This window comes from Poecilia latipinna, unplaced genomic scaffold, assembly GCF_001443285.1.
Source record: "Poecilia latipinna isolate Pla-1442-1.1 unplaced genomic scaffold, P_latipinna-1.0 Scaffold1896, whole genome shotgun sequence".
NCBI classification, from domain to species: domain Eukaryota; kingdom Metazoa; phylum Chordata; class Actinopteri; order Cyprinodontiformes; family Poeciliidae; genus Poecilia; species Poecilia latipinna.
The window spans coordinates 1-23,935 of NW_015114512.1; the positions used below are offsets into that span (position 1 = coordinate 1).

A 23,935-nucleotide genomic window follows, 5' to 3' on the forward strand; every position below is an offset into this window, starting at 1 on the left:
GGGTCGGTTTCTAAGCTAACTACTTCAGCTATTTTGTAAATACGGCCTCTATGAGCTCCTACCAGGTGTGTTACTTTCACAAAGTTTTACCTTTGTAAGGTAAAACTTACCTACCCTATGGTGCGTTCACACTGCAGCCTGAAGTGACCCAATTCCGATTTTTTGGCAACTCCGATTATTTTGCCGGGGGCGTTCACACTGCCAGTAATGGCGACCTGTATGCGTTCTGCAGTCTGAACGGGCAAACGACCTGAAAATGTCCCGCATGCGCAGTAGAGGGCGCAATAGCGTCAGCGTTCTCAGTGTTCTGCCAACCGCCATAAAAAGAAGAAGTGCTCAGTGTTTGCGGAAGTAAACATGGAGGCTAACGGTGGAGCTTAGCTTACATATTTGAAGTTGTTGTCCAGCTAGAGAAGCATATTAACAACTTAATCCTCATATAATCCGTCATGGTTGTTGTTTTTCTTCCCGCTTGCGCAAATCAGGACGCAGAACAGCGAGATTTGTTGAGAATCAGTGACGTTCAGTTCGGATGAATGTGACCTGGACGTTAGGTCGCATTTGAATTGGATACGTATCGGATATGGGTCACATTCGAAAAAGAATCCGACCTGTGCTGTTCACACTGCCATGAAAAGATCAGATACAGGTCGCATTATGTCAAAAAAATCGGAATTGGGTCACTTCAGGCTGCAGTGCGAACGCACATTGACAAATTAGCTTGACTCAAACAAGTGGAAACCAGGAATAAACTGGCAAAAACAATTTCATGGCGACTCAAACAATTTAGTGATTTAGCATAGGTTTGGTTCCTACCTGGGTGTTGGTTTTGGTAAAGAAGGTCCTGGTTTGAAAGGAGGTGGACAAAATCTATGAAGAGAAAAAACGATGCTAGGTGTATTTATAAAGTTTTTCATAATCATAAAATAAAAGAGGGGGAATATTCTAATAATTTACTGAAAACCAAATACTGTACAACATTTGTATACGGCTCAAGCTTTTCTGTGTTTTTTTCTTGTTAAAACCACAATCTTTAATGTATCTCACTGGGATTTTATGTGTTAAACCAACATAAATTAAAGCATAATTCTGATATTAAAGGAAAATTTAACATTATTATAATTTTTTTCTTCTAAAAATCTGAAAAGCGTGTGTGCTGATTCACTATTACAGCAGCAAGTATGTTTCTACCGGCTTTACACATCTTAAGCTTTTGATTATTCTTGGTTAGAATGGATGAAAACGGTTTGTGAAGATACATTTTGAAGTGTTTTTCTCAATAGAATATAGGTCAGAACTTTGACTGGGCCATTGTAATATATGAAAATGCTGTGATCAAACCATTCTGTTGTAGTTTTGGCTGCAAGTTGACCGATCTTGTCTTGCGGTAATGGGAAATAATTATATTATTTAAAATTATTATTTTCCTTCTACTCCACAATTATGCACAATTTTCATGTAATCCAAATAAAACACAGATATTTCTGGCTGTAACAAGGCAAAGTGAGGGATATTAATGGAAATAATGCTGTATAAAACAACAGATCACTATTAAGAACTGACTGAAATAACAAGTATTATACACTGTTTCATCACCATGCAACCAAGATTTTATAATTAGTGATAATTATAATTCATTATAAACATATTTTCTGCGGCTGTCTTTAATCAATTAATATTTATCAGACTTGTGACCAGATAAATTAGAAATTCTGGTATTAGAAATACTTTTCTAAAGGCACATTTAGATTTTTGTGCAACGTTTTGGGGTTTAGCTCTTTAAATTTGACTATTTCAGAATGATTTAAAGGAAATATTGCAAGAATTTTCTTCTGTCAAAAGCATTAATAATTCTTAAATGTAGACGTAACATACAGCCGTAAGTTGAATAAAATGGTTTCCTATTTAAATTCCAACTTAAATCCAACTACGAATTTGTATCTTTATGGACATTGTCCACATCCAGTCTTAATTGTATTCAATTCTGCCAACTTTAGGATTACACATAGAGTATAAAATGTAACAAATCATGTGGAAATATGCTGTAATAAAATCTAAAACTGACCCCTTTCTCTGTGGAGGCGTAGATGGTTCCTGTAAAAGTGACAAAAATTATAGGTAAACTACAGCATCTTCCACATATTACTGTTCCTATTGAGTAATTATTGTTCATAGAAAAATAGTGAAGTTACAGCAACTTGCCTCTTTCTCAGGTTCTTCATACAAATCTGTCAAAAAAAACAAAACAAAACAAAAAACAAGGGAAGAATCAGTCACGTAGCAGAAAAGTCACTTTTGCAACTAAATCAATAATCTGATATTTTCATTTCTATTTCACACATACGAGCACCTAACAACATGTTTCACCAGCCCTATTCCTTTGCTAATTGCCTTTAGCAACTTAGCTTTTAGCATTAGTTTTGCCAAACAACCCAGTAGGACTATTTAAAAACTGATAGTCTTAAGTTGGGCCTTTTTAAAATCCAATAGCAAATGTTACCTTGTCTTATTTATTATATGTAAAATTAGTTTACCCTGAAAAAGAAATGTTTCATTTCTGGGATGTTTCTAACTGCAATTAAAATGATGCAGAAGAGATTTTGTCAACGTGTTACTGATTCACTAAGCTAAAAAACTGCACAAAGAATTTATTTTTTATTTTTTTACAAATTATTTTGAACAACATCCTGCTTGTTGACTACAAATTAGAAAGGAATATATTTTTTCATGAAATGAAAAATTATTAAAACTAAAATGGTTCTCAGAGGAAGACTACGTTGCGCTTGGCCAATAAAATGTTGTTTGGCAAATTATTCCTTGTGATACAACTATTTTAAAAAATATTTCTTCACAAGCCACTGTACATCTAACAACCTTTTGCAAATCTATTATTCACAGAAAATGCTGCAGAAACTTAAGGTATTAGTTGTGAGTTAGTTATTTTTGGCACAAACTAGTTTTTCCCGCCTGTTTACAGTGCATATTCACATTTGAATTTCTTGTGAACTTAATGCTGCATGTCCTTAAGTTATTTGTAGCTTGTATATGTGATGTCACCTAGTAATGCTGCAGAAGAGGTAATCTTTTTTTTCTTTTTCTAGCACTTTGCACTGTTTTCAGGCAGAGCTGCTGCAATTTTTTCAACTTTTCCATTATGCTGATTTATATATTTGTTGTCTTTTTTGAAGCACTACATACAGGTAGTTGTATTTAAGGGTGCATTCACACCAACCCTGTTTAGTCTGCTTGAATCAAACTTTAGTTTATTTGGCTAGAAAGTCTGGTTTGTTTCTGATGCGAACTCTGGTCTGCCTAAACCTCGGTCTCGGTTCAGTTGAAGTGAGCTGGGGTGCGGCTCAAATGCATATGTCCAAAAACAGGAAGTTCATTACAGCACAGGGCATTCTGGGTAAATACAACCAACTCAAACGAGTGAGTCTAGCACTAGCGGGAGAAATGGTTCATGGTTTTTTACCAACGACAAAACAGAAATCCTACAACCACTAAAATCTGACGCTACTCCATTTTTAAAATATTTTACGAAGAAGGAAATTGCGCTCAGTGTTTTCATGTCATTTGTTCAGTGGTTCTTGGTGCAGCACCGCCACAGGCCAGGAGGGGAACAGGTTTTTCAATTAGTTTGGATCATTTGAGTCAGTGCAGCATGAAAACAAACAATTTGCAATTTTGGTTTCCAATTGAACCAAGTCTACCAGAAAACACCCTAAGTTGACAAAGTGAAAATAAGTGATTCAAGATGTACTTAGCAATGTTTAAAGAAATGTTTCATATGATCAGCATATTAAATAAACTCACCTTCTGGACTGGATGGACGATCTGGTAAAGCTGGAGGCAAAATGGGATAGTCACCTCTGTTTCCACCTTCTAATGTAGAGTGTAAGGAAAGGCAAGATAAACATTTGACAAATTATTAATAAATTCACATTTTCTGCCAATTGTAACCATATGTTTCTTTTGCACAATATCTACTTACTTGGAGATGAATTCTCTGTGGGTTCTATGTAGTCGTCCTCACCATTAGCATCTGGGTCTATATAGTCTTCCTGCAAAACAAGAAAATAAAGTTTTAATAAAGGTAGGCACTTAATAAAGCTTTAAGCGAGGTAAAGAAAGCTGCTGCACTTCTTTGTCGCTCCATGGATGTGACGGTTCAGGAGGAAGTTGTTTGGAGGCTTTAACAGGACGGACGGGCTTCTTTGGAGGTCGGCTTGGTCGGGCATGACAGCTGTCTGGAAAGAAGAACAAAGACAAGAAACAAAACATCAAGGTATTTGTAAAAAATAGATACAATAAAAAATAAATTATTTGTTCAAGTATTTAGTTCAGTGCATTAGTAATAGACAAAATCTCCTCTGTGTCCCAGAAATGTAAACATTTCTTTTTCAGGTTAAATTATTTTACTGATAAGCAACAAGACTTATTTGTGATGGTCGCTAGCTATAAATGCTAAATTGTAAATGCTAGCATGCACAAATGCTACCATGTGTGAACACTGACATTTATTTGTTAATCTGTGTAGCATTAAATTTTAGCATGCTAACATTTGCCAATGAATTTCAAATGGGCCCAACTTAAGACAATTGGTTTTCAATTAGTCCTGCTGCATTGTTTGCCAAAGTTAATGCTAATGGCTAAAAGCTAAGTTGCTAAAAGTCAAGCTAAACCAAGGATTAGGGATAGTGAAACATAAGTGTGAAAACTTATTAATCTATGAAAATGTTTTTCTGATTATTTTGCAATTTACTAGAAAAAAAAAACACTTGAAAATGACTCGTATCGTGTGGAAAAAATGAGTCAATGTATCGGATATGTTCTGGTTGCAGTACTGACCGAGATACTCCCCCCTTGGTAAGGAAGTGAAGGGACTTCTGGTGAACTCTCTGTGGACCGGAGGAGGCTCATAGTTGTCATCTTCAGGCGGGTCATCGCATGGCTCGTTCTGGAAACAACACATTTGTAACTCTTCAAAGGAATATCTGAAACCAAAATGACTGGTTTTGAATTCATTTAAAGCAACTTACGTATTCTGGATCAGAGCACTGATCGTTGTCTCTGAAATCTGCAAACAGAAATTCATTTCATCATAAATGGAAACTGAAACTCTTTAAATTCGCAGTATACTTAAAAACCCCCAAACAGTCATAGGTAATGTGCAGGTGCTGGAGCTCTTTGTCTATTTTTAGGAAGATGCCTGGGCTTTGAGTGCACCATCATGTTGTAGGGAAAAGCGGAGCGTGTTGCCTCACCTCCCAAACCCCAAAACGAACTTCAACCAAACGGATTTATGATGCATTTAAACAGAAACTGCAATAATTTAGCTCATAAATTCATTCAGGCGAGCGCTGAGGAAGTGAAACTGCATTCAACAAACGTCCTAATCTGTGAAAAAAGACCTGATAAGAACATTTTGATTGTCTTAATTGAAAGCTGTCCTTTCATATTTGTTATACTTAATTAATACAGTCATTCAGTATAATCATTTTTTTTTTGTTATTAATATTATTTTGGACCTATATTGAGCTGTTATCGCTGAATTCTTACCTCTGTAGTCTCTGACAGGAACGTTTGGACGAGGTTGTCTTTTCAGTCTGTCGTAATTAAAATAATAAGAACAGGAATAATTATTTATGATTATCAATTTATTAAGTTCACATCTGTGCAGACTTTTTCTTTGTAAAGTCTCGGCTGTGAGACTTTACAAGATTCAATCATCTACAACAACCACTCAGAAAGAAAAAATACAATTCTAAAAGCTTATTTATTTTATTAATTTGTTGGACAATAAATTGACAACATATCTTGCGATAGGCACATAATCAACATCACTAGATAATATGTCAGATAGAATGTTCGATATTAAATATGTAGAATATTCATTGAACTCCGCAGAGCATTCTGGGAGATGTAGGCAGAGGAAAGATGTTAGCCCCTCATCCTCTGAGATAGCAAAGCCAGGTTGGTGGAATCACTCACTCTCTCTTTGGTTACCTAGCAACTCACTCATTCTTTGGTTACCTAGCAACAACCTGTCAGTGCAGCAGTAGTTTAAGGTTCCGCCACCTTCACTCATAACTGCTTTAAAATGAAAAACAATGGAGTGGAGTTAAAATTATAGGTAAATCATTAAAGGTAGGTAACGCTACCAGTACGGCCGTAGAAGACCAATAAAAACATGTCAGTATACTAAACAATCTGTATGGCGTCCAGCCCAAGTTGTTTTAACTTTACTTCATCTGAAAAAGGGACTTTGGACCACTGGACATGTCTGTTGAATTGTGTTTGTACTGTGGCTCTTTAGCCACTGGAACACATTTAGTCTCCCACACTTTTTTCTTCCAGTAAACTTTCCATTAATATGCTTGTATGTGAAACAAAGTGAGCATTAAGATTCTCAAGTTGTCTGCTTGACTGCTGACACCCCCTTATTCCTTAGATAACATCAGAAGACTTCTCTATTAAAACTGATTAGTCATTGATCTTTTTCAATATTATATTCTGGGTTTCCTTAAGTTCGTCTCTCCTCACTCCCATCAGACATCGTTTTCCATTCGTTTTGTTTGTTGTTTTCGATATTGACTGCTAATCATTGCCGTAATTATTGCATTTATCAGAAATAAAAGCTTAGAATAAACCATTCTGTGTGTAATGAAACTGGAGTCTTACTTTTTGAACCCAATTATTGCAATTAATCAGATATTTGCAAAGCAATGTGAGAACAAACAGACTCATTTCAGGAAAGGAAAGTGAGAGAACGGCCATCTGTTTTAGGTATTTTTGGTCTATGCGCCGCTCTCTCTTTCCAACGTTTGTGAAAGAGGAATTGGCATTGTCCAGCGAAGCATGCACTGTACGCAAACCACACGGAGAATTTTTAGATCAGCCGACTTCGAAAAATAAATTCCTCCTACATAAAACAGACAAGTGAACAGAAATGCTTCAGTCATTTCTTGTAGCTACATGCAACTGACAGAAGTACTGAGCAAATGTTGAACAACATGTTTTAGTGAAGACGCTACTGCACTGTAAAACATTTCAGTCGCATGTAGTTGTGCCTGGTTTTTTAAGTAAATTCAGCGAGTTTTAGATTTTGAACCTAAGTGTGAGTTTGTGGAAGATAAACTTACAGTAGTAAGTTGTGTTAACTTTTTATTAATTTTATCAAACCTCCAAGAGTTTTTAGGTTAGCACTTAAAAAACTGAAAGAAGAAAAAGAAAGGAGTGGGAACCATTTCCCAGAATGCTTAGCGGCAGGTTCCTGCATTCTCAGATGGAAGTGCGTTACATTGATCTGACTCTGGTGTTTTATTAAGGCAAATGTTCATTTTATGTCCTGTTCTCACTAAATGTTTTTGAGCAGAATTTACTGTGATGTTTAATAAAATTCATTGTCAGATCAGAAATTTTGTTCATGCAGTTTGAAACATGAATTTTAATTTTTCTAAAGTAAAATAAACAGTTATTTTAACTCGACAATGTGTGGAAATAATACAGAAATACTCTTTAACTGGGCGAAGGCAGTTTTTTTTCTTGCATATTGTGAAATAATTAATATTGGTTTAAATTCCAGCATTAAGTTAAAACTCACAATTCAAGATTAATGAACTTAAAAAACAAAACAACGTTTAGACAGTTTGTTTCTTGTTGGTAAATCAATTTCATTAATTTTAACTTCTGAGTTTAAAGCGAAAATGTTTTCCTGTTGACTTAAACTGCATTTTCAAGGCAGCAAGTGTACTTTCATATTGAAGTTAAACCACCGTCAAATGTTTTACAGTGTGCAACAAAGCTCTACAGTTACTCAAATAAATTTTAAAACACATTTGTTAGTTTCTAAATCACTGAATGGTTATATAATAAGGATCTGTTGTGGTAAGAAGTTATCAGGCGACTCAGGTTTTCTGGTTTTTAAGTTCCTCTGCTCTGGAGCAAACTTCCAGAAAACTGTAAAACTGCTGAAACGCTAAGTTCCCTTACATCAAGACTATAAATCAATTTGCTTAGATCTACTGCCTTTGACTAATAACAATGGGAACATCATAAAGTGACCAGTCATTGTTTTTCCTTACTTTGCCAATGTAATTAAATGTTTTCTTTTTCTTTCTTGCTTGTTGATTTATTTTCTGTCTAATCTTTTAAACCACTTTGAATTGCCTTTTTGCTCTACAAATGAAATCGCCTTGACTAAGTCACAAATGGAAGATGTTATAAAAGCAGCTTTATTACCAAGACGACAGGATGTTTCAGACACTGACCTTCTGATTTTATTCAGCAGGCTGCCGTCATTTTTCTTGATGTCTTGAACCATTTTCTGAAGTTGCCTGAAAGACACAACACTGCCATTCAAAAATATGTCCTCAGAACACGAATTCCTCTTCACAAATAGTTTTTTTCCCCACTTTTATTTAGAAAAACCTTCAATGTCTATTAGAGAAACCTGATAAATTTGTGCTCACAGCTTATTGAGCAACAAAAATGATCAGGATCAACTATTAAAAATTTAAAATCAACTTCTTACCGAATCTTTGCTGTTGCAGGCGCTGCAAGTTTATTCAATGTATCCATATTTACATTTAACCCAAGAGTTGACATTTTCCGAGCTTTTTTCCTCTGATAGGTTTGGACTGTGCTGCCGCGCTATTAGCAGGTTAGCAAACGAACGCTCTGCATGACTGTCAGTCTTGAGAAAAAAGGGAGTGCTTTTGTTCCAGCTGCCTGAGTCTGAAAAAAATCACTTCTTGTTTTTGACCACACTTTCTTGCATCACATGTTGCTTTGTGATTTTCTTCAATGTCGCCCTTTTTCCAGCAGCAGAAGTTGCCCTTTTAATACCTTCATAAGACAATATGTATTAAAAAGACAACTTTGACAAAAATGTATTGAACACTGTAAAAACACAAAATCTGAAAAAAGTATTTTTGGTCTAGTTTCTACACTTGAAATAAGACTAACTTAAAGTAACTTTCTAGCATGCTGTGGGATCTTGTTTCAAGTAAATAATTCCTTAATAGTGATGACAAAATACTTTTTGCTTGCTTGTTAACTTAAATTAACGTCTAATATGAAAATATATCTTGCTAAAAAATTAAATATATCTATATCATGCTAAAGTTACTTTTAACAAGTGTGTAACTAAGATATTTGCACTAAAAACTTGGTAAGATTTTGTGTTTTTGCAGTGTAGCAATTACAAAACGATCTATTAATGTATCAAATAATAACCCATTCAAATGTATTGATGCTTTGCTAAAATATTATATAAGCTTTAGAGCATTCAGTAGAGTAATAAAGATGTAACTTTATCTAATTTAAGTGTGGTCGTGTCATGGAAAACACCGTGTTGCAATCCCAAGGTTTTGCTATATATAGCAGCCTAAAGAAAATGAGTCTGCAGCCTTTCCTGTCATGAAGATTACCACATGCGTGGTTGCCATGGCGATTCTTTTTGAACACTTATTTTAATTTGCCAAAATAATTGCTGTCACAGCACATGATCAGAAAAACAGGAAGCGGTTTTTGTGAAACGTCAACATCATTCACTGACCAGGCCTCTGGATGTTTAAGAATCATGACAGAAAAATGGACTTTAGATTTGAAAAAGAACAAGAAACTTCACGTGGTTTTTCTGTGAAGTGAGTAAATTTTGACATCCTGTGACTTCATTTCCTAAGGGAATAAGTGTTAAAGCCTCCACGTAAAAAAAGAAACAACAAAAAAATTAAAAAAAATAAAAGGAGATATCATGTTTCTTCAAAATTAGCTTCTCATTATTTTTAAATCCAGAGTCTAATTTTAAATTCTCACTTTGTTTGTGTGAAGCTCTAAATGTTCAGACTGCAGATTAACTTTTTAATAAAAGCAGAAAGAGTGTAGAGTTTTTAGACACCAGGTTCTGTGGAACAAACTTTAAAAGTTTTTTTTAATCTGTAAGAATGACATCATATTTACTTTTGAGACCAGAACTTTACTTTTTTGATTATATTATCCTGCCATAAGTTTAGTTTTTTTCTCTCTCCATTTTGGCATCTTTTGCTTGTACTTCCCATTTTTAGCCTTCAGTTCTCTGATTGCCTTTTATTTCTGCTAAAGTACTTCTGTGTTGGGATGAGACTGTTTCCTGGACAATGCATTTACTCAAGCTGAGGCCAGCATGTTTATGTTTTCTATGTTTTGTTTCTTCCATGAACAAAGCTTGGACAGCGCTAATGCTGCAGCTAACTGTCTACGGTTTTTGTTTTTCATGTTTCTTAATAATAGACTTTATTTAGTGTGCACCTGAAACATACATGTCGCCATTTTTCTTTACAGGTTAAAATAGAAACTAGAATCCATGTTTAGCTGAATCTCATTCCTGTATTGTTTCCATTGTATGATTACATACACTATTTAACAATTTGAAAATAAATTAGCTTCATGGAAACACGGCAATTTTGAAAAAACTCAAGTTTTTGGATAAAAAGTTTTGGCGGTAGGATGAAGTTTTTATTTTGTTTTTATTTTTTGCTGTATCAAAATTGGTTTATTTCGCAAAATTGCTATGGAAAAACTGTTTTCACACGATGACCGGAGTTCTTAACAGGATGTTGCCACTGGCGGAAACCACAATGAAGACGATGACAGGAAGTAGTTGGAGGGTCATGGCGCTGCATTTTTTTTTTATTACTTATTGCATGAATAAGCTTATACACATGGATTTAAATTAAGTTTTTAGTTAAAGACCACAATTGCAAAATTTATTTTTTGCGAAATTAACGGAATATTGACAAAGTTTTATGCACATTTGTAATGGAAAGTATTCCTGGCTCAGTGTTTGTGTTCCCACTCTTTTTTCCCTGATAGCGATTATTAGCACTATTTCTGCAAATACCTGTGCACTCTTTGTTTGTCAAACATGCACCTGGTCTGGGGCTTTTTTTTTGTCTACTTCCTGTCCTCCCAACCTCCCGTTGGTTGTGGCAGATGGTCATACTCAGCCTGGTTCTGCTGGAGGTTTCTTCCTGTTTGAAGGGAGTGGTTCCTCTCCAATGTCACCAGATGTCTACACAGGATGTTTACTTTAAAGATAACTTTTTTTTAAACCAACAGGCAATACATGCTCAGCTGCAGTTATTGTGTTTCATTGTGCCAATATAATTGCAAAGAGATTATTTATTTGGATTGGAACTTGATTTTACATTAAATATTAGTCATTACAGAGAAGATTCTGATATATTTACGCCCAGTGGAACATGTTGCAACATCACGGTTCTGCAGCTAACTCTGTCTACGGTTTTTGTTTTTCATGTCTCATTATAATAAACTTTATTTAGTATGCACCTGAAACACACAGGTGCATACTAAAATTATCAGGGGAATAATTTGAGTGGTTGTTAAGTTTAGCGGCTGCACAGAATACCACAGCTCAATAAGAAGACAGGTCATGACATGCTATGTTGCTTTAAAGCTTAATTTCCTGGTTCAACAAGTGCACAATGAACCACAGTAATACTGAAAATGGAAATGTTAAGTGGTTGGTCGGAACAACAATTTCTTTTGGAAGTCTAAAAATCTACTATATTTAAGAAAACCTTAACCTTTTTCTCTGCAGAAATTGTTTTACTTGTAGACCAAAAACATCAATTTATGCCTCATCTGACCAGAGAACCTTCAAAAAATGTTTGTCCCAAAAAGCTTGCGTAACTCCAAATGGGATCTTCTTTTAAAAATGGTTTTCTTCTTGCTACTTTTCCACAAAACCCCAAATTGTGCCATGCTAACTGTCCATTTGACTGTAGCATTTCTTGTTCGGCTTGTATTTTTACCTTGCTCTTTACATTTTTGACAATTTACCACCTCAAAATGGTTTAAAGAGGCAGTATTATGTATTTTCTAGCACAATCCAGTAACTATGTTATGTCTAGTTGTTATAGAAAGAAATTAAAATAAATTTGAAACTCCGCCTGCAGGAAGTCATCTCAACAGCTGAATGGTTTCAATGGGAGATTCAAGGGTTTCTCAGACATGCGTGAAAGAATCGAGGCAACACTCCAGGTATGTTTTTGATGAGGAAATAACTTTATAACATGACATAAAACTAAAAAAGCCAATTTATCTCCCCTTTAAATCTCTCCTGAACTTTCTTCCTGGCCTGTCTGCTGTGTTTGGTGTTCATGATGCTTTGCATTCACTATTGTTCTCATTGTGGTCACACAGAGATGGTGTATCTCTAAATACACCATCTCTGTGTGCATTTTGATAAAATTGACTATCTGTAGAACATCATAATACATAAAAACACATAAGAAATTATAAATGACTTTACGTTACACTACTAAAATACAACTAAAATTAACTCGTAGCTTGCCATGCAAAAAGAAACAAACCTAAACTAAAATTTAAAAAAAGCACCATCTCAAATCAACATCTCACATGGTGAGATGATGACTCAAAGTCTTCTGGAGAGAAATGTTGAGAGCACAGACAGGTTCTTCTTACGTTGTTTTTGTCTCTGTAAAAAGTTTAAAGAAGCGATTTAAAAACAGACAGTGATGTAGTCCTTTTGCAAGTCATTTTTCCACATTGTGGTTCCACATTTAAGTTGAACTCTAAAGGGAAAAAAACTTCCTTATTTATAGAAATAGCTGATGTAATATAAACTGCAAAGTTTAGCTTCTGAGGAATCACATAAAATAATCCACAATTACTTGTAACAATACACTTTATTTGAGAAATGTTCTTTTAGATGTAAAAACCGCACAGTAGTGATACTGTAGGCTGTTTACTTTTTATAAAATACTGTCACACGGATGTTGCCGTGTTGTTTACGTTTCAATGCATTCTGGGAAAATGACTTATGCTTGCTGAGTTTGAGTTAGCTTTGTTCCCTCTGACTGTCACTGTTGCCCCACTCCAGACCAGTAGGAGGCAGTAAATGCACCTTAAGTTGGTCATCCGCCAATAAAATACAAAAGAAGAAGAGTTTGTTTTGGCAATGGGTAATGCCATTAAGCCCTTTCAATTTGAACGGGAATCAATTGGAATGTATAAATCACAAGGAGTAATGAAGATGAGGAGGACCAAATGGAGGAAGAGGAAAAGTGGTCCGAGAAGCTGTAAGTGTTTGTGCTGCTGCCTCTGGTCGGACTGCGATCCGGCCGGTAAGTAGTTATGTAAGTAACACCAAGTCCGTTCTGGTAACGGCTGTTTAGGGTCCAGTGTCGGTTGTGGTTTCACATTCAGTACTGGCGACAGAAGCAATTAGCTCCGTTCGTAGTAGCAGTAAACTGCGTTAACATCTAAAACGCAGATAGTAAGAGCTTTTTCTCTCAGCGGTTTTTGCTCCCCAGCAGGTGTTACAAACGCGGATCGACGTAACACCGGCAGTGGGGTTCAGGTGCTTTGTGAATAAAAACTGTGGCACTGCATTTATTTTTTTTCTCGCTAAGGTAACGACCATCTGTTTGAGCCTTCAACGGTTTTGCTCGAACAAATGACTCGATGTCTTCTGGAGAAAAATGTTGAGAGCACAAACAAGTTCTTAAGTTGTTTCCGTCAATTTTCCCCTGCGCTCTTTTTTTCCATGTAGGAAGAGATGCAGATTCACCTAACTTATTATTTTTTAAAATTACAGTAAACAGTGACAGCTTTTGGCCTTATGTTTTGAAGTAATTATGTGTTTTGACGTATCACAAACAGCATTTTTTTAAGGTAATAGGCAAATTACAACATATTTAGGCCAACATGTTCACCTAACCATGGATCCCATTAAAGCACTAAAAATTTAAATATTAAATTACATATTCTTCTAAAACGGCAACTTTTACAATAAATTAACAAAATAAGGAAGTACATTTCCATTACCTTGTTTAAACATAAAACCAGGAATCCAAGAACTTCTTTTTAACAAAGAGAACATATTTAAATCTTTTCTATTAATCTGAACAGAAATTCTTATTCAGCAGAGCTGGCACCGCTAAAAGGGGAATTTGTTTCAGGTTGGAAAAAGGTCACATAACCCATAAATAAAGAGGAAATGAACATTTCAGACGAAAATGCATATGCAGTCAGGCATAACCAAATCTCTTCTGTCTGTCTCTTCCCATCTATATAACCAAGCCAGCTGCTGCACACAGCTGTAAACATTAACACAACATTTGCTCTTACCACAGTATTTCCAGAGAACTCATAGCTTTAGTGGGATGGGCCGTGTTTCTAACTTAAAGCGCTCTGAGAATCACAGCAAGTATGTGATTTCATGTCTGTTAGCAGCATTTATCTTTGGTTCATTTCATAGGAAATTATCAGAAATGAAAACAGTTTTTCTGAGCGATACCGAGTTGTGTGTACTATCTTCTGTTTGGCAAGTTCTAGATTTCGAACCTAAATGTGAGTTTGTGAAAGATAAACTTACAACAGTAAGTTGTGTTAACTTTTTATTAATTTTGTCAAACCTGCAAGAGTTTTTAAGTTAGCACTTTAAAAAAACTGAAAGAGGAAAAAGACAGGAGTGGGAATTACTTCCCAGAATGCTTAGCGGCATGTTTTTGTATCCTGAGATGGAAGTGCGTTACATTGATCTTACTCTTGTTATTATTATTATTTTATTCATGCAATTTGAAACAAGAATTTAAATTATTCTAAAGTAAAATAAATAGTTGTTTTAACTTGATAATGTGGGTAAGTTGCATTTTCAAGTTAAACCATCTTAAAATGTTTTACAGTGTGAGAAAAAGCTAGAAAAGTTTACACGCTTACAGACTCACTTGAAGAAGTTAATTTTATTTAGACACAAGATCTTTTTAAATAAACACTCTCGGGTCATTTTTACTTGCACATTTTCACAAAATGTAATCTTTTATTTTGGCAGTAAAAACTAGAGAACGTAGTGGTCATGAAAATGGAACGACTCGCTCATAGAGCAAATAAAAATACTAAAAATGTGTCATAAGAGCTGGACTGCTCTGAACCGATTAAGTTTTGGATTCTCCCTTTTCACCTTAAAGGCATTAAAACAAATTTTTATGACAAATTGATGGCCAGTCCCGAATGTCACGTCACTTCAAATATTCTAAGTTAATTTTTAAAATGTTTTTACCTCAGTAGAGCCTCAACTTGTTTAGTATGATTCTGCAGTACTCAGTCATTTTCATAAATTTGTTTTCTGCATAAATAAAAAGTAAGTTGGGGTTTACTTACGGCTGCTGAAGGAGGCTGAACTTTCTGATGTCGTTCTCAGTGAGATTCTGTCAAAACATGAAATAAAAAGAAAAACAGAATTTAAAGGTGAATCTCAATTAGAAAATCATCACAAAGGGAATTTATTTCAGTAAATGATCTCTGATAGAGCTCTAAGATTTTCTGGTAGATGGTTGGAGGGACTTTGGACTTGATAAAAGAGCTTCTCTGCTCTTCTTTCAGACTCTGGGATCTCCATTTTCAATTTTAACAAAAACTTTTCTCATTAGTCCAAGTAATGTTTCTGACAGCCCTGCTTAAGGAACATCTTAACACAAGAAGACTCCTAAATGGGTTTGTTTCACAATCCTCTCCTATCCCAGCTGCTACCAAACTTTTTCCTTCCACTCAACTTTCCACTGATATTCTTGGATACAGCCGTCTTTGAGCGTCCAGCTTCTTTTATGATGACTCTTTGTGGATTTTACTCACTTTTTGAATCAAAATAAAGAAATGGGTATAATTTTATAGATATTCTTATGTATTGAGCTTGACATTAGAAGTTAAACTAATTTAAGGTGAACAGTGAATGCAATATCTGCTTAATAACAGCAGATGGCAGCATATCTCTGAAGGCTATTCACAAACAGAGCTCAGTTAAACATTTAATGCGTTTATTGAAAGCTCATTTGAATTGTGAAGCCTGCAGATCAGAGACACTTGCAAACATTACATTAATATATTAAATTTTCAACAATCAGATTATTCTTTTGTGGACTAGATTTACACAAATTGGAAGCTGAAATGGCTAAAAAACCACCACAAAAGGAACAAAATGCCAAATAAATAAAAACATGTAAAAAAAATTAATTGGCTGTCCGTTTTAATTAATGATGATAAATATTCAAATAAAAACATAACCAAAATGATCAAACATTGAATAATTAATGTACCTGCCTGATGCACTGTATTTTATTTTGTCATATTTCAACATTTGTGTTGTTGCAGAAAGGTAATTGACACTCCTAAATGAAAGGAAAAATGATCAGCATAAGATATGCAACAAACCCTGCTAAATTATGTATTCCCCTCTTCATTCATAATTCATGGCTCCAGGCCGTTATTCGCTCTAAGTCGCTTCAGTTTCCAAAGTGGCTGTAATGTGATGAAGACCCATGGCAGCAGATTTCTGAAAGCCTTCGCATTGAAGTCTGAGGGATGAGCAACGACAGAAAAGTTTGTCTTCGGATGGTTATGCTAAGTTACAAATTAAGTACAAAGTAGGTATCAATGATGTAGAAATGGGCCAATATGAGCCGAGTATTAAATGAACAAGCAGTAAGGGGCGGACCACCTGGCAGACCACTCCGGAAATGAAGGGGGCGCCATTTCCTTTATTATCCCCGGTTTTATTTTCTTTGGCAGCTGACAGCATTCATTGATTGGCTCGTTCTGAAAACAGCGTTTAGCATTTAGCTGTGGGCCGCGGCTCTGCTGTCAGAGCTGCTCAGTACTTAGGAGTTAAATTATGAGTTTAATCAAGAGCAGCAGCAGGAACATGTGAACACAGGCGGTAACTTTAGCATCAGAATGACCGTGAGTTAGCAGCGATGCTAGCAGCTAGCTGCTCTGAAACTAATAAAGAGAAATGGTGCAGCTGTGGTCAGCTTTCTGATTGAGCTGCTGTTTTGTGTGAAACTGTGTGAAACACTGGAACTAAATAATATTGTGATGTTAATTAAATTTTTCATTTGGATTAAAAATAATAAAGTTTATGCGTGGCTATTTGTTTACATCTTTTGTCTGCATTACTTAAATCCAAAAGGTTGCATATTTTAAAAAATAAAGTGCCAGAATGTAATTATAGTGAAATAATCAGCTGATCTGAGCCTTTATCATCATGTCTGGGCCACCTATGAATTTCTGTAAGACAAAATGAAATATCTGGGTTTATTTTAGTCCATCAGAACCAGAACCCTCCCCATTGCTGAGTTGACCACAGCTGCTGCTGCTCAGGTCCTGCCCAAAGATCACAGATCACTGCCTGGTGTAGAACCGAACATCAACCGGTTAGAGCGCGACTTGCCAGTGGAAAAGCGCCTACTGTGTTCAACGAGTCAAGTCTTTGCAGTCCCAATTGCATCTGGTTCCAGTCAGAATACAATAAAGGACCAACAAAAATGTTGTGAATTGTCACAAGTCTATGATGTCTGGGACAGAAGATTTTATATCTGAGTTACATTAAAACTGTTATTTTTTACGTTGTTTTTTGGCTGGAAACAGTCTGTCAGATCTGGCAACTCTGGGCTGTATTACGTATAGGAATACGCCCATAGCATAGCTGGGAGCCCTTTAGGCAAAGCTTGTGATTTAATCATTTGTAAATCAGAGAGAGAGATCACTTAATACGAAAGGCTTTACCTCCTTCAAAGAACTGAACCTTGGCCTCAGAGAAACACTTAATCATCATTCTGGCTCACAGCAGAGCAAAAAGCATCTGTATAAAATCAGACTTAGCCTTTTGACACAGAATAAAATATCAAATAGTCAACCCCAGTGGATACTCAGGTACTACTCCTAGCGTGAATTATTTATAGGAGTGTCTGTGCTTGTTTTAAATGAGACACAGCAGACACTTTTTTTTGTTGGCTCTACAGACCTGCAGTTTTCACGTTCAGCTTCATTTTTATTCCCCAAGTGCTTTTTCAGGTTACATCCAGTCCACAACGTGACCAGAAAACATGTCTGTGTGGCCCTTCACAGCTTGAATTCTTGGATGTTGTTGAAGAACGCCTTCTTGGTTTACGTTGTGAGAAACTTCAAGGTTTCTGGAATGGCAACCTGGCCTCAGGGTTCTGGTCAGACTAATAGCGATGTAGGAATGTTGATGAGGGAAAAGCACACGAATCCCAAATCCTAACCTTAAACACAAACTGATTATACGTTCTTCTGATTCGATGATAAATTAACCAGAGGTGAATTTGGTTTTGACTTATTAGATTAAGTCAATTGAGTGACAAATAGGGCAGTAACGATTTCTCGAATGGCTCGAGTGCCTTTATTATTAAAAATTCCTGGAGGAAAATTATGTCTCAAAGCTTCGTAAAATGATGTTTTATTATTTAGAGAACCGTTTTACTGCCGAGTGATTGATTATGTTGCGCAGCGCTCTCACTTCCACCTATGAGTTGCTGACGAAAGCTAAGTGTTGGCAGCATAACGTCCAATTTTCAAGTTCAAAGAAGATGAGTAGATAAACTTAAGACTGGAGTATAGACATATTTATAGAAGTGTCTTTGTGAGCTTGGTTATTATTATACTGAATATAATTTCAGAGTTTTGTATAATTTTTCTTCAGGTTAACTTAGACAGTGAGCCTATTATTGTTACAAGTTAATTTTCTAAACTACAGAAAAGTTATTGCTATGGGAGCTCAAATATGAAAAACTGGACTGATGTTGATATCCAGTAGTCATACTGCTGTTATGGTGGAATTGACCAGTGTTTTATTTGATCAAATTTTTATTCAATTACTCGATTAATCGTCAGAATAATCAATATAATACTCAATTACTAAAATAATCGTTTACAACAGCCCTCCTGACAACACAGTTTAAAGTTTGTGTCATAAAAAATCATCAATTGTGAAGCAAACAATAAACATTTCATCAAAATCAAACATCAAATATGCTGATCAATGTTTATGTTAATATTAACATAAACAACCCAACAGCTACTGCAACCACAAACATTTCCAAATACAAACACCTCAGCTGGTATTATGCAGCTTAAACACCAAACTAAAACAATGAAAACCTGGATTGCTGGTAGTGATGGTTTACAACAGGAATTTAAAAGACTCCTGTTTCTCTTCTGATTACAGTTGATCAGAAGTGGAAAGAAAAGAAAAAGCTTTTGTAGGAGTGAAATCTCGGTTTCAGCCAAAAGCAGGCACGAGGAATGCGGCCATTGTTTCTGTACATGTGGTTTGCTGGTGAAATGTCAACCCAGCAAGTAACACTGCTGTTCACAGGTTTGTTCAAGCTGTTTTTTTTTTGTTTTTGGTAAAAATGAGGTTAATTTTGCAGCAGACAGAACAGTTTCACAGCTACATGCTCATGATATTACCTCTGTTTCTTTCACCGCCGCTGCATGATGTCTCCTGACCCCAACATGTTCACAGGGCGGCTTTAAACGCTCCAGAATCACAGACGTGACAAGCTAATTCCAGGGACAAGGGTTTTATTTCCCCTTCCTTCATCACCAAAACACTGGGTCTGTTTTTGCAGTTTTTTCCATCATATTTCAAATCAAAATGAGGATAAAATTAGATTCTAGCAACATCTAATCCAGGGGTGCCAAAACTTTTTTTTTTTTGGTCCATTGTAGACAGAATAAAAGGAGTAAATTTCCACCAAAAATTCAGACATTTTGTGATTAATCTCAGACATTTTCTAGAAAACTTTTGAAAATTTTTTTTTAGAAAATTTCTAAGAAAATTTTCTACATTTTTGTTTAAATTTTCTGATGAAAATCTAAAGAATAAAAAAAAACATCCCTGATCTAATCCATGCTTCTTTTAACGGACGTTTACATTTTGAAAATGTCTGATGTGAAGCCCGTCTCTTAACCTGGACGCTGTAATGCGTTTATTTAATGTGTTGCCATCGACGGGCCGTCCTCTGTGACTGGCCTTTGTTTGTAGTGTTGATGTGATACACAAAAGCTAAAAGAAACTTCCTTACAAAGCTGCCAAACAGGCAGCCTCCCAGAGATACAGCGTGACACTTCTTTGATCTGCTACATGTATTTTCTTCTTACCTTGTCTACCTGTGTGAGCAAATCTGACTTCAAAAAGAGAGATTACCTTTATCTTCACTGTGCTGACTGGCTGTCATCCTCAGCCCTGCTGTAGTACTCTGAATTAGACTGTATTTTTCACACCTTTCATTCTATCTGATAAACTGACGGGGAAAGTAAGAGGCTAACTTTGAATATTTTCCATGACAGAGCCGGCTGTCATCATAAGCTAACAATCTGCGGTGTCTTTTAGGTGTTTGTATACAATAATCAGCAGGAATTTTGGAATAATTTTGGACATTTTATTACTTATTGGAACAGTTTCTTTTTTCAAGGTGGAACTCAAAGAGATTATGGTGTACACAGATGAACGGACTGAACTTATAGGTTCACTTTTACGGTTATTATGACCGTAAAAGTTAACGCACTAAAGCCACAGCGCTTTAATGTGTTAACCCAGGCAGGGGTGCCTTCAGCATATTATCGGATGGTACGCCCAAAACTATCACTGCACCTGACCCACAAGAGCACAATCTTAGTGCAACGCTCAATAAAAGCGCGGCAGATGTTACGGTCGGCCAACCGGGTGAATCATTAGCTCTTCAGTTTGCAAAACCACAAAAGAAAGCCGACCCCCATCCACCAGACCGGCATACTTGGTAAAAAGCTTAGGTGGGATCCACTCACCCCTCTTAGAACTATGCTAAAACTAAAACATTTACTTTTAAGACAGACATGTGACCCTCCCAGTACAAGCCTATGTACAAGATGTTTTCACACGAAATATCTTTTTTCTCCAGAGTTTTGTTAATAATAAAGAGAGTTAGATAATAAAAAAGATCCAATAACTATTCTTTTTAACTTGAAGGAAAATCTGAAGGTGCGTGCAGCTGCAGGCGCTACTGAACCCAGGGGCACATCGACATGTTACAGAGTTGCAAAACAGTTCTAATGCACTGTTAGAACTGTTTTACCGAGACCCACCGAGACATGGACATCCCTTATGTACTCTTCTTGGTTCAAATAGTAGAGTAAAGGTAAGAGTAGAGTGAAGCTAGCTGGTTTCCTTGGAAAGACGAGGCTATTAAGGATAGTCCATAAATTTTAAATAGGGTTCATTTCTGGGCCAGAGGCTTAATGTTGGCCTACTTCGTCCACTCAACAACCATTCAACTCTGCCTACCTTAAGCCTGTTTGGTGTGAGGGGAGGGGATGAGAAACCCTTCATGTTTCACACATTTTGCAGTGAGCAGAAAAACAGAAACTTTTTTATGAAGCTACCACCACCATACTGAGGGAGTTAGTCAGGTAGACACGGTTTGATTGGGGACCAAAGTTGCTCAAATTTGTTGCATTTGTTGGTTTCATACTGCACTGTGTCAAACGAACCTCAACATTTTGAAAACCTGTTCCCCTTTTGCCTGTGGAGGCGCTGTAACAAGAATCACTGAAGGAAATGACACAAAAACCTCTGAAGAAGACATTGAGCGCAACTTCCTTCTTCACAAAACGTAAACAAAAATGGAGTAGTATCAGATTTTAGTGGTTGTAGGATTATCTTTTTGTCTTTGCCAAAAAACCACGACCCATTTCTCCCACTAGCGCTAGGCTAGCACGATTGTTTTGGTTGTATTTACCCAGAATGCCCTGCGCTGTAGTCTGCTTTCTGCTTCTGGAAACTGCGCCAGACTTTACTTCAACCAAACTGCGACTGAGGTTTTCAGGCAACCAGAGTTTTCATTTTTTTGATCCGAATTAGAGTCTGATTATGCATTCACACTTCTCCAAACGAACCAAACTTTCTTAGCAAACATGTATGTTTGCTTCAGAGGAACAGGGAACAGACAGGTCTATATCAGAAATGATTTAATGAAAGGTAATTCCAAACTTAACAGCAGAGTCCAGCATAGAATGTTTAGAAACAGGAAGTGAGACTGATTAATTGAATATCTGTTTGGAATCATAAACTGAGCTAGCTGAGTGAAAAAATGGCAAAATATGAAGACAACATGAGTATCAAGCCAAAGTATCAAGAGATGCAACATCAAATATGACAAAAAAGCTCAGGAACAGATGTTAAATGAAAAGCAAAATGTAAATAAAACTCACTGCAACTAGTTTACTAAGATTAAAAAGACAAAACTATAGCTTAAAACAGAACCTAAACCAACACAAACAGACCTAAAGTTCAGAACAAAACCTTATAATTAAGATGAAACCCTTCAGTTTGGACTTTAATTGAATTTCCCTAAGCATGCTACTCGCTGTCCCTCATCTAATTATAAAACATTTCTCCAGAAGGCGTTTGTCCTGTCCAAGTGGACGGCCTCAATTCAGCTTGAAGGTGCTGATTTTGCAGCATCTTTCCTTGTCAGCACAGCGTTAGCTTTGGGAAGTCTTTGACATTATGAGACGTTTCCTCTAATCTCAACGGGACTGTTTGGGTCAGATGGTTGAAACTGGGACACAAATGGATGCTGCAACAGGATAGTGATCCAAAACAAACATTACATCTGATTCTGAAATAGTATTTCTATGGACTGTGCTGAAAACTAGGTTAAAACCAATCAGATTTACTGAACTCCATCTTATTTATGCCTTTAAAAGGTGTTGAGTTTCTTGCCAAGAGACATTAACATACTGATTGTGGTTGGATCAGTGAAAAACTATGACATTTAAAACTGCAGTGCATCAGATTCATGTTTTTATATCTTTGAGGGTACATTTTAAAAATCACCCGAGCTCCTAATTAATCCAACAAAACTCATAAATGTTTCTTTTTGCTTTTCTCCTGAAATCTCCCTTCGCTGAGCACCCAGCTACTTTACATTGGTTAAAACTTGAAGCCTTCCTAATTATGCATGATTGGAGCTGTCTGATATTGGAGATGGAATAAAACATGTCTGTGGAAACATGTAGAAATATTCTCGCTATATCTCTTCCTCAAACAAAACATGAAGTTGGAATGTCTCAGGATTTTTCTACATCACACGTCCGTTCTGGGCCGTTGTTAGATTTTCGCAGATGTAACAGAATCCTGCCAGAATGTTTTTGCAAAAATAAAGGAACAGACATTTCACTGCCAGAGGAAAATTCTGCTGGTCCAAATTAGAAAAAGAACTGTGTGCCTTGAAACCAAGTGTATTTTACAACAACTCATCAAGCGGAAATATAGCTTATAAATTATTTTAAATTATTTTACTGCAATATTTATACTTCTGTACAATAATATGTGATTTATAACAGAGTGAAACAATCAGTTATATTTTCTAACATAAAATCGGCTTTTTAAAAAATCTTTCCCAAACTGTCGTTTCTGGGCCACTGGTGGTCCGCGGGCGCCCCTAGTGGTCCGTGACGTACTGCATGTAAACGACCGTTTATTTGCCGTGACGTCAGCTCACGCCACAGCTAGCTTAGCAAAGGATTGTGGTAAAATAAATAATAGTGGATAAATGGCTTAAAATCAGGTCTCTCAAAAGAAAAACTGAAGACACTGATGGGAAGAAAACAAGGCTAGGATTATTACTGATATGATCAGAAGAAGTCAAGTCATAAAAGATAAATACAATTGATAGAAATTAGTGGATAATTTAACACTTAATAGTGCAGAAGAGGTTTTTTGTTTCTAAGCAACTCGAGTCCATTTTTCTTTCATTGTGCTTCTAAAGCATAAATAGTCCTAAATGTTATTAACACTCTAATAAAGAACAAACTTTTTTAAATTTAGCTTGAAATCCACACTTTCAGAATCTGTAAATAAAGGCAAGTGTTTAGAATTACATTCAAATAAATTTAAATGCATAAGAATGAAGGAGAACTTAATAAACATTGATTTGCAATAAGCACATAATTTGTTAATCAGTGATTCTTGAGAATAGGGACAAAATGGGTTTTAATTTTCCCATATATATATATATATATATATATTTTTTTTTTTTAATTTTATTTATTTATTTATTTA

General features: G+C 35.9%; 1 protein-coding gene across 5 annotated transcripts in view; it reads right to left on the reverse strand.

Annotated features, from left to right (window-relative positions):
• Nucleotides 1-776: 776 nt before the first annotated feature.
• LOC106935022 (B-cell linker protein-like) overlaps nucleotides 777-23,935 on the reverse strand; it is a 31,095-nt gene continuing 7,936 nt past the window's right edge. The window contains exons 3-13 of one of the 5 annotated variants that reach the window (XM_015015254.1): nucleotides 15,193-15,239; nucleotides 8,274-8,339; nucleotides 5,563-5,609; nucleotides 5,043-5,080; nucleotides 4,852-4,960; nucleotides 4,144-4,250; nucleotides 3,995-4,064; nucleotides 3,817-3,882; nucleotides 2,203-2,228; nucleotides 2,066-2,094; nucleotides 777-870 (exon numbers count right to left, since the gene is read on the reverse strand). In XM_015015254.1, the coding sequence (XP_014870740.1) occupies nucleotides 813-870; nucleotides 2,066-2,094; nucleotides 2,203-2,228; nucleotides 3,817-3,882; nucleotides 3,995-4,064; nucleotides 4,144-4,250; nucleotides 4,852-4,960; nucleotides 5,043-5,080; nucleotides 5,563-5,609; nucleotides 8,274-8,339; nucleotides 15,193-15,239 (663 nt within the window). In that variant the 3' untranslated portion in view covers nucleotides 777-812. Of the gene's footprint in view, nucleotides 875-2,065; nucleotides 2,095-2,198; nucleotides 2,229-3,816; nucleotides 3,886-3,994; nucleotides 4,065-4,143; nucleotides 4,251-4,851; nucleotides 4,961-5,042; nucleotides 5,081-5,562; nucleotides 5,610-8,273; nucleotides 8,340-8,536; nucleotides 8,729-15,192; nucleotides 15,240-23,935 lie in introns of those variants that run through there. The other 4 variants (XM_015015253.1, XM_015015257.1, XM_015015256.1 and 1 more) reach the window with 4 other exon arrangements.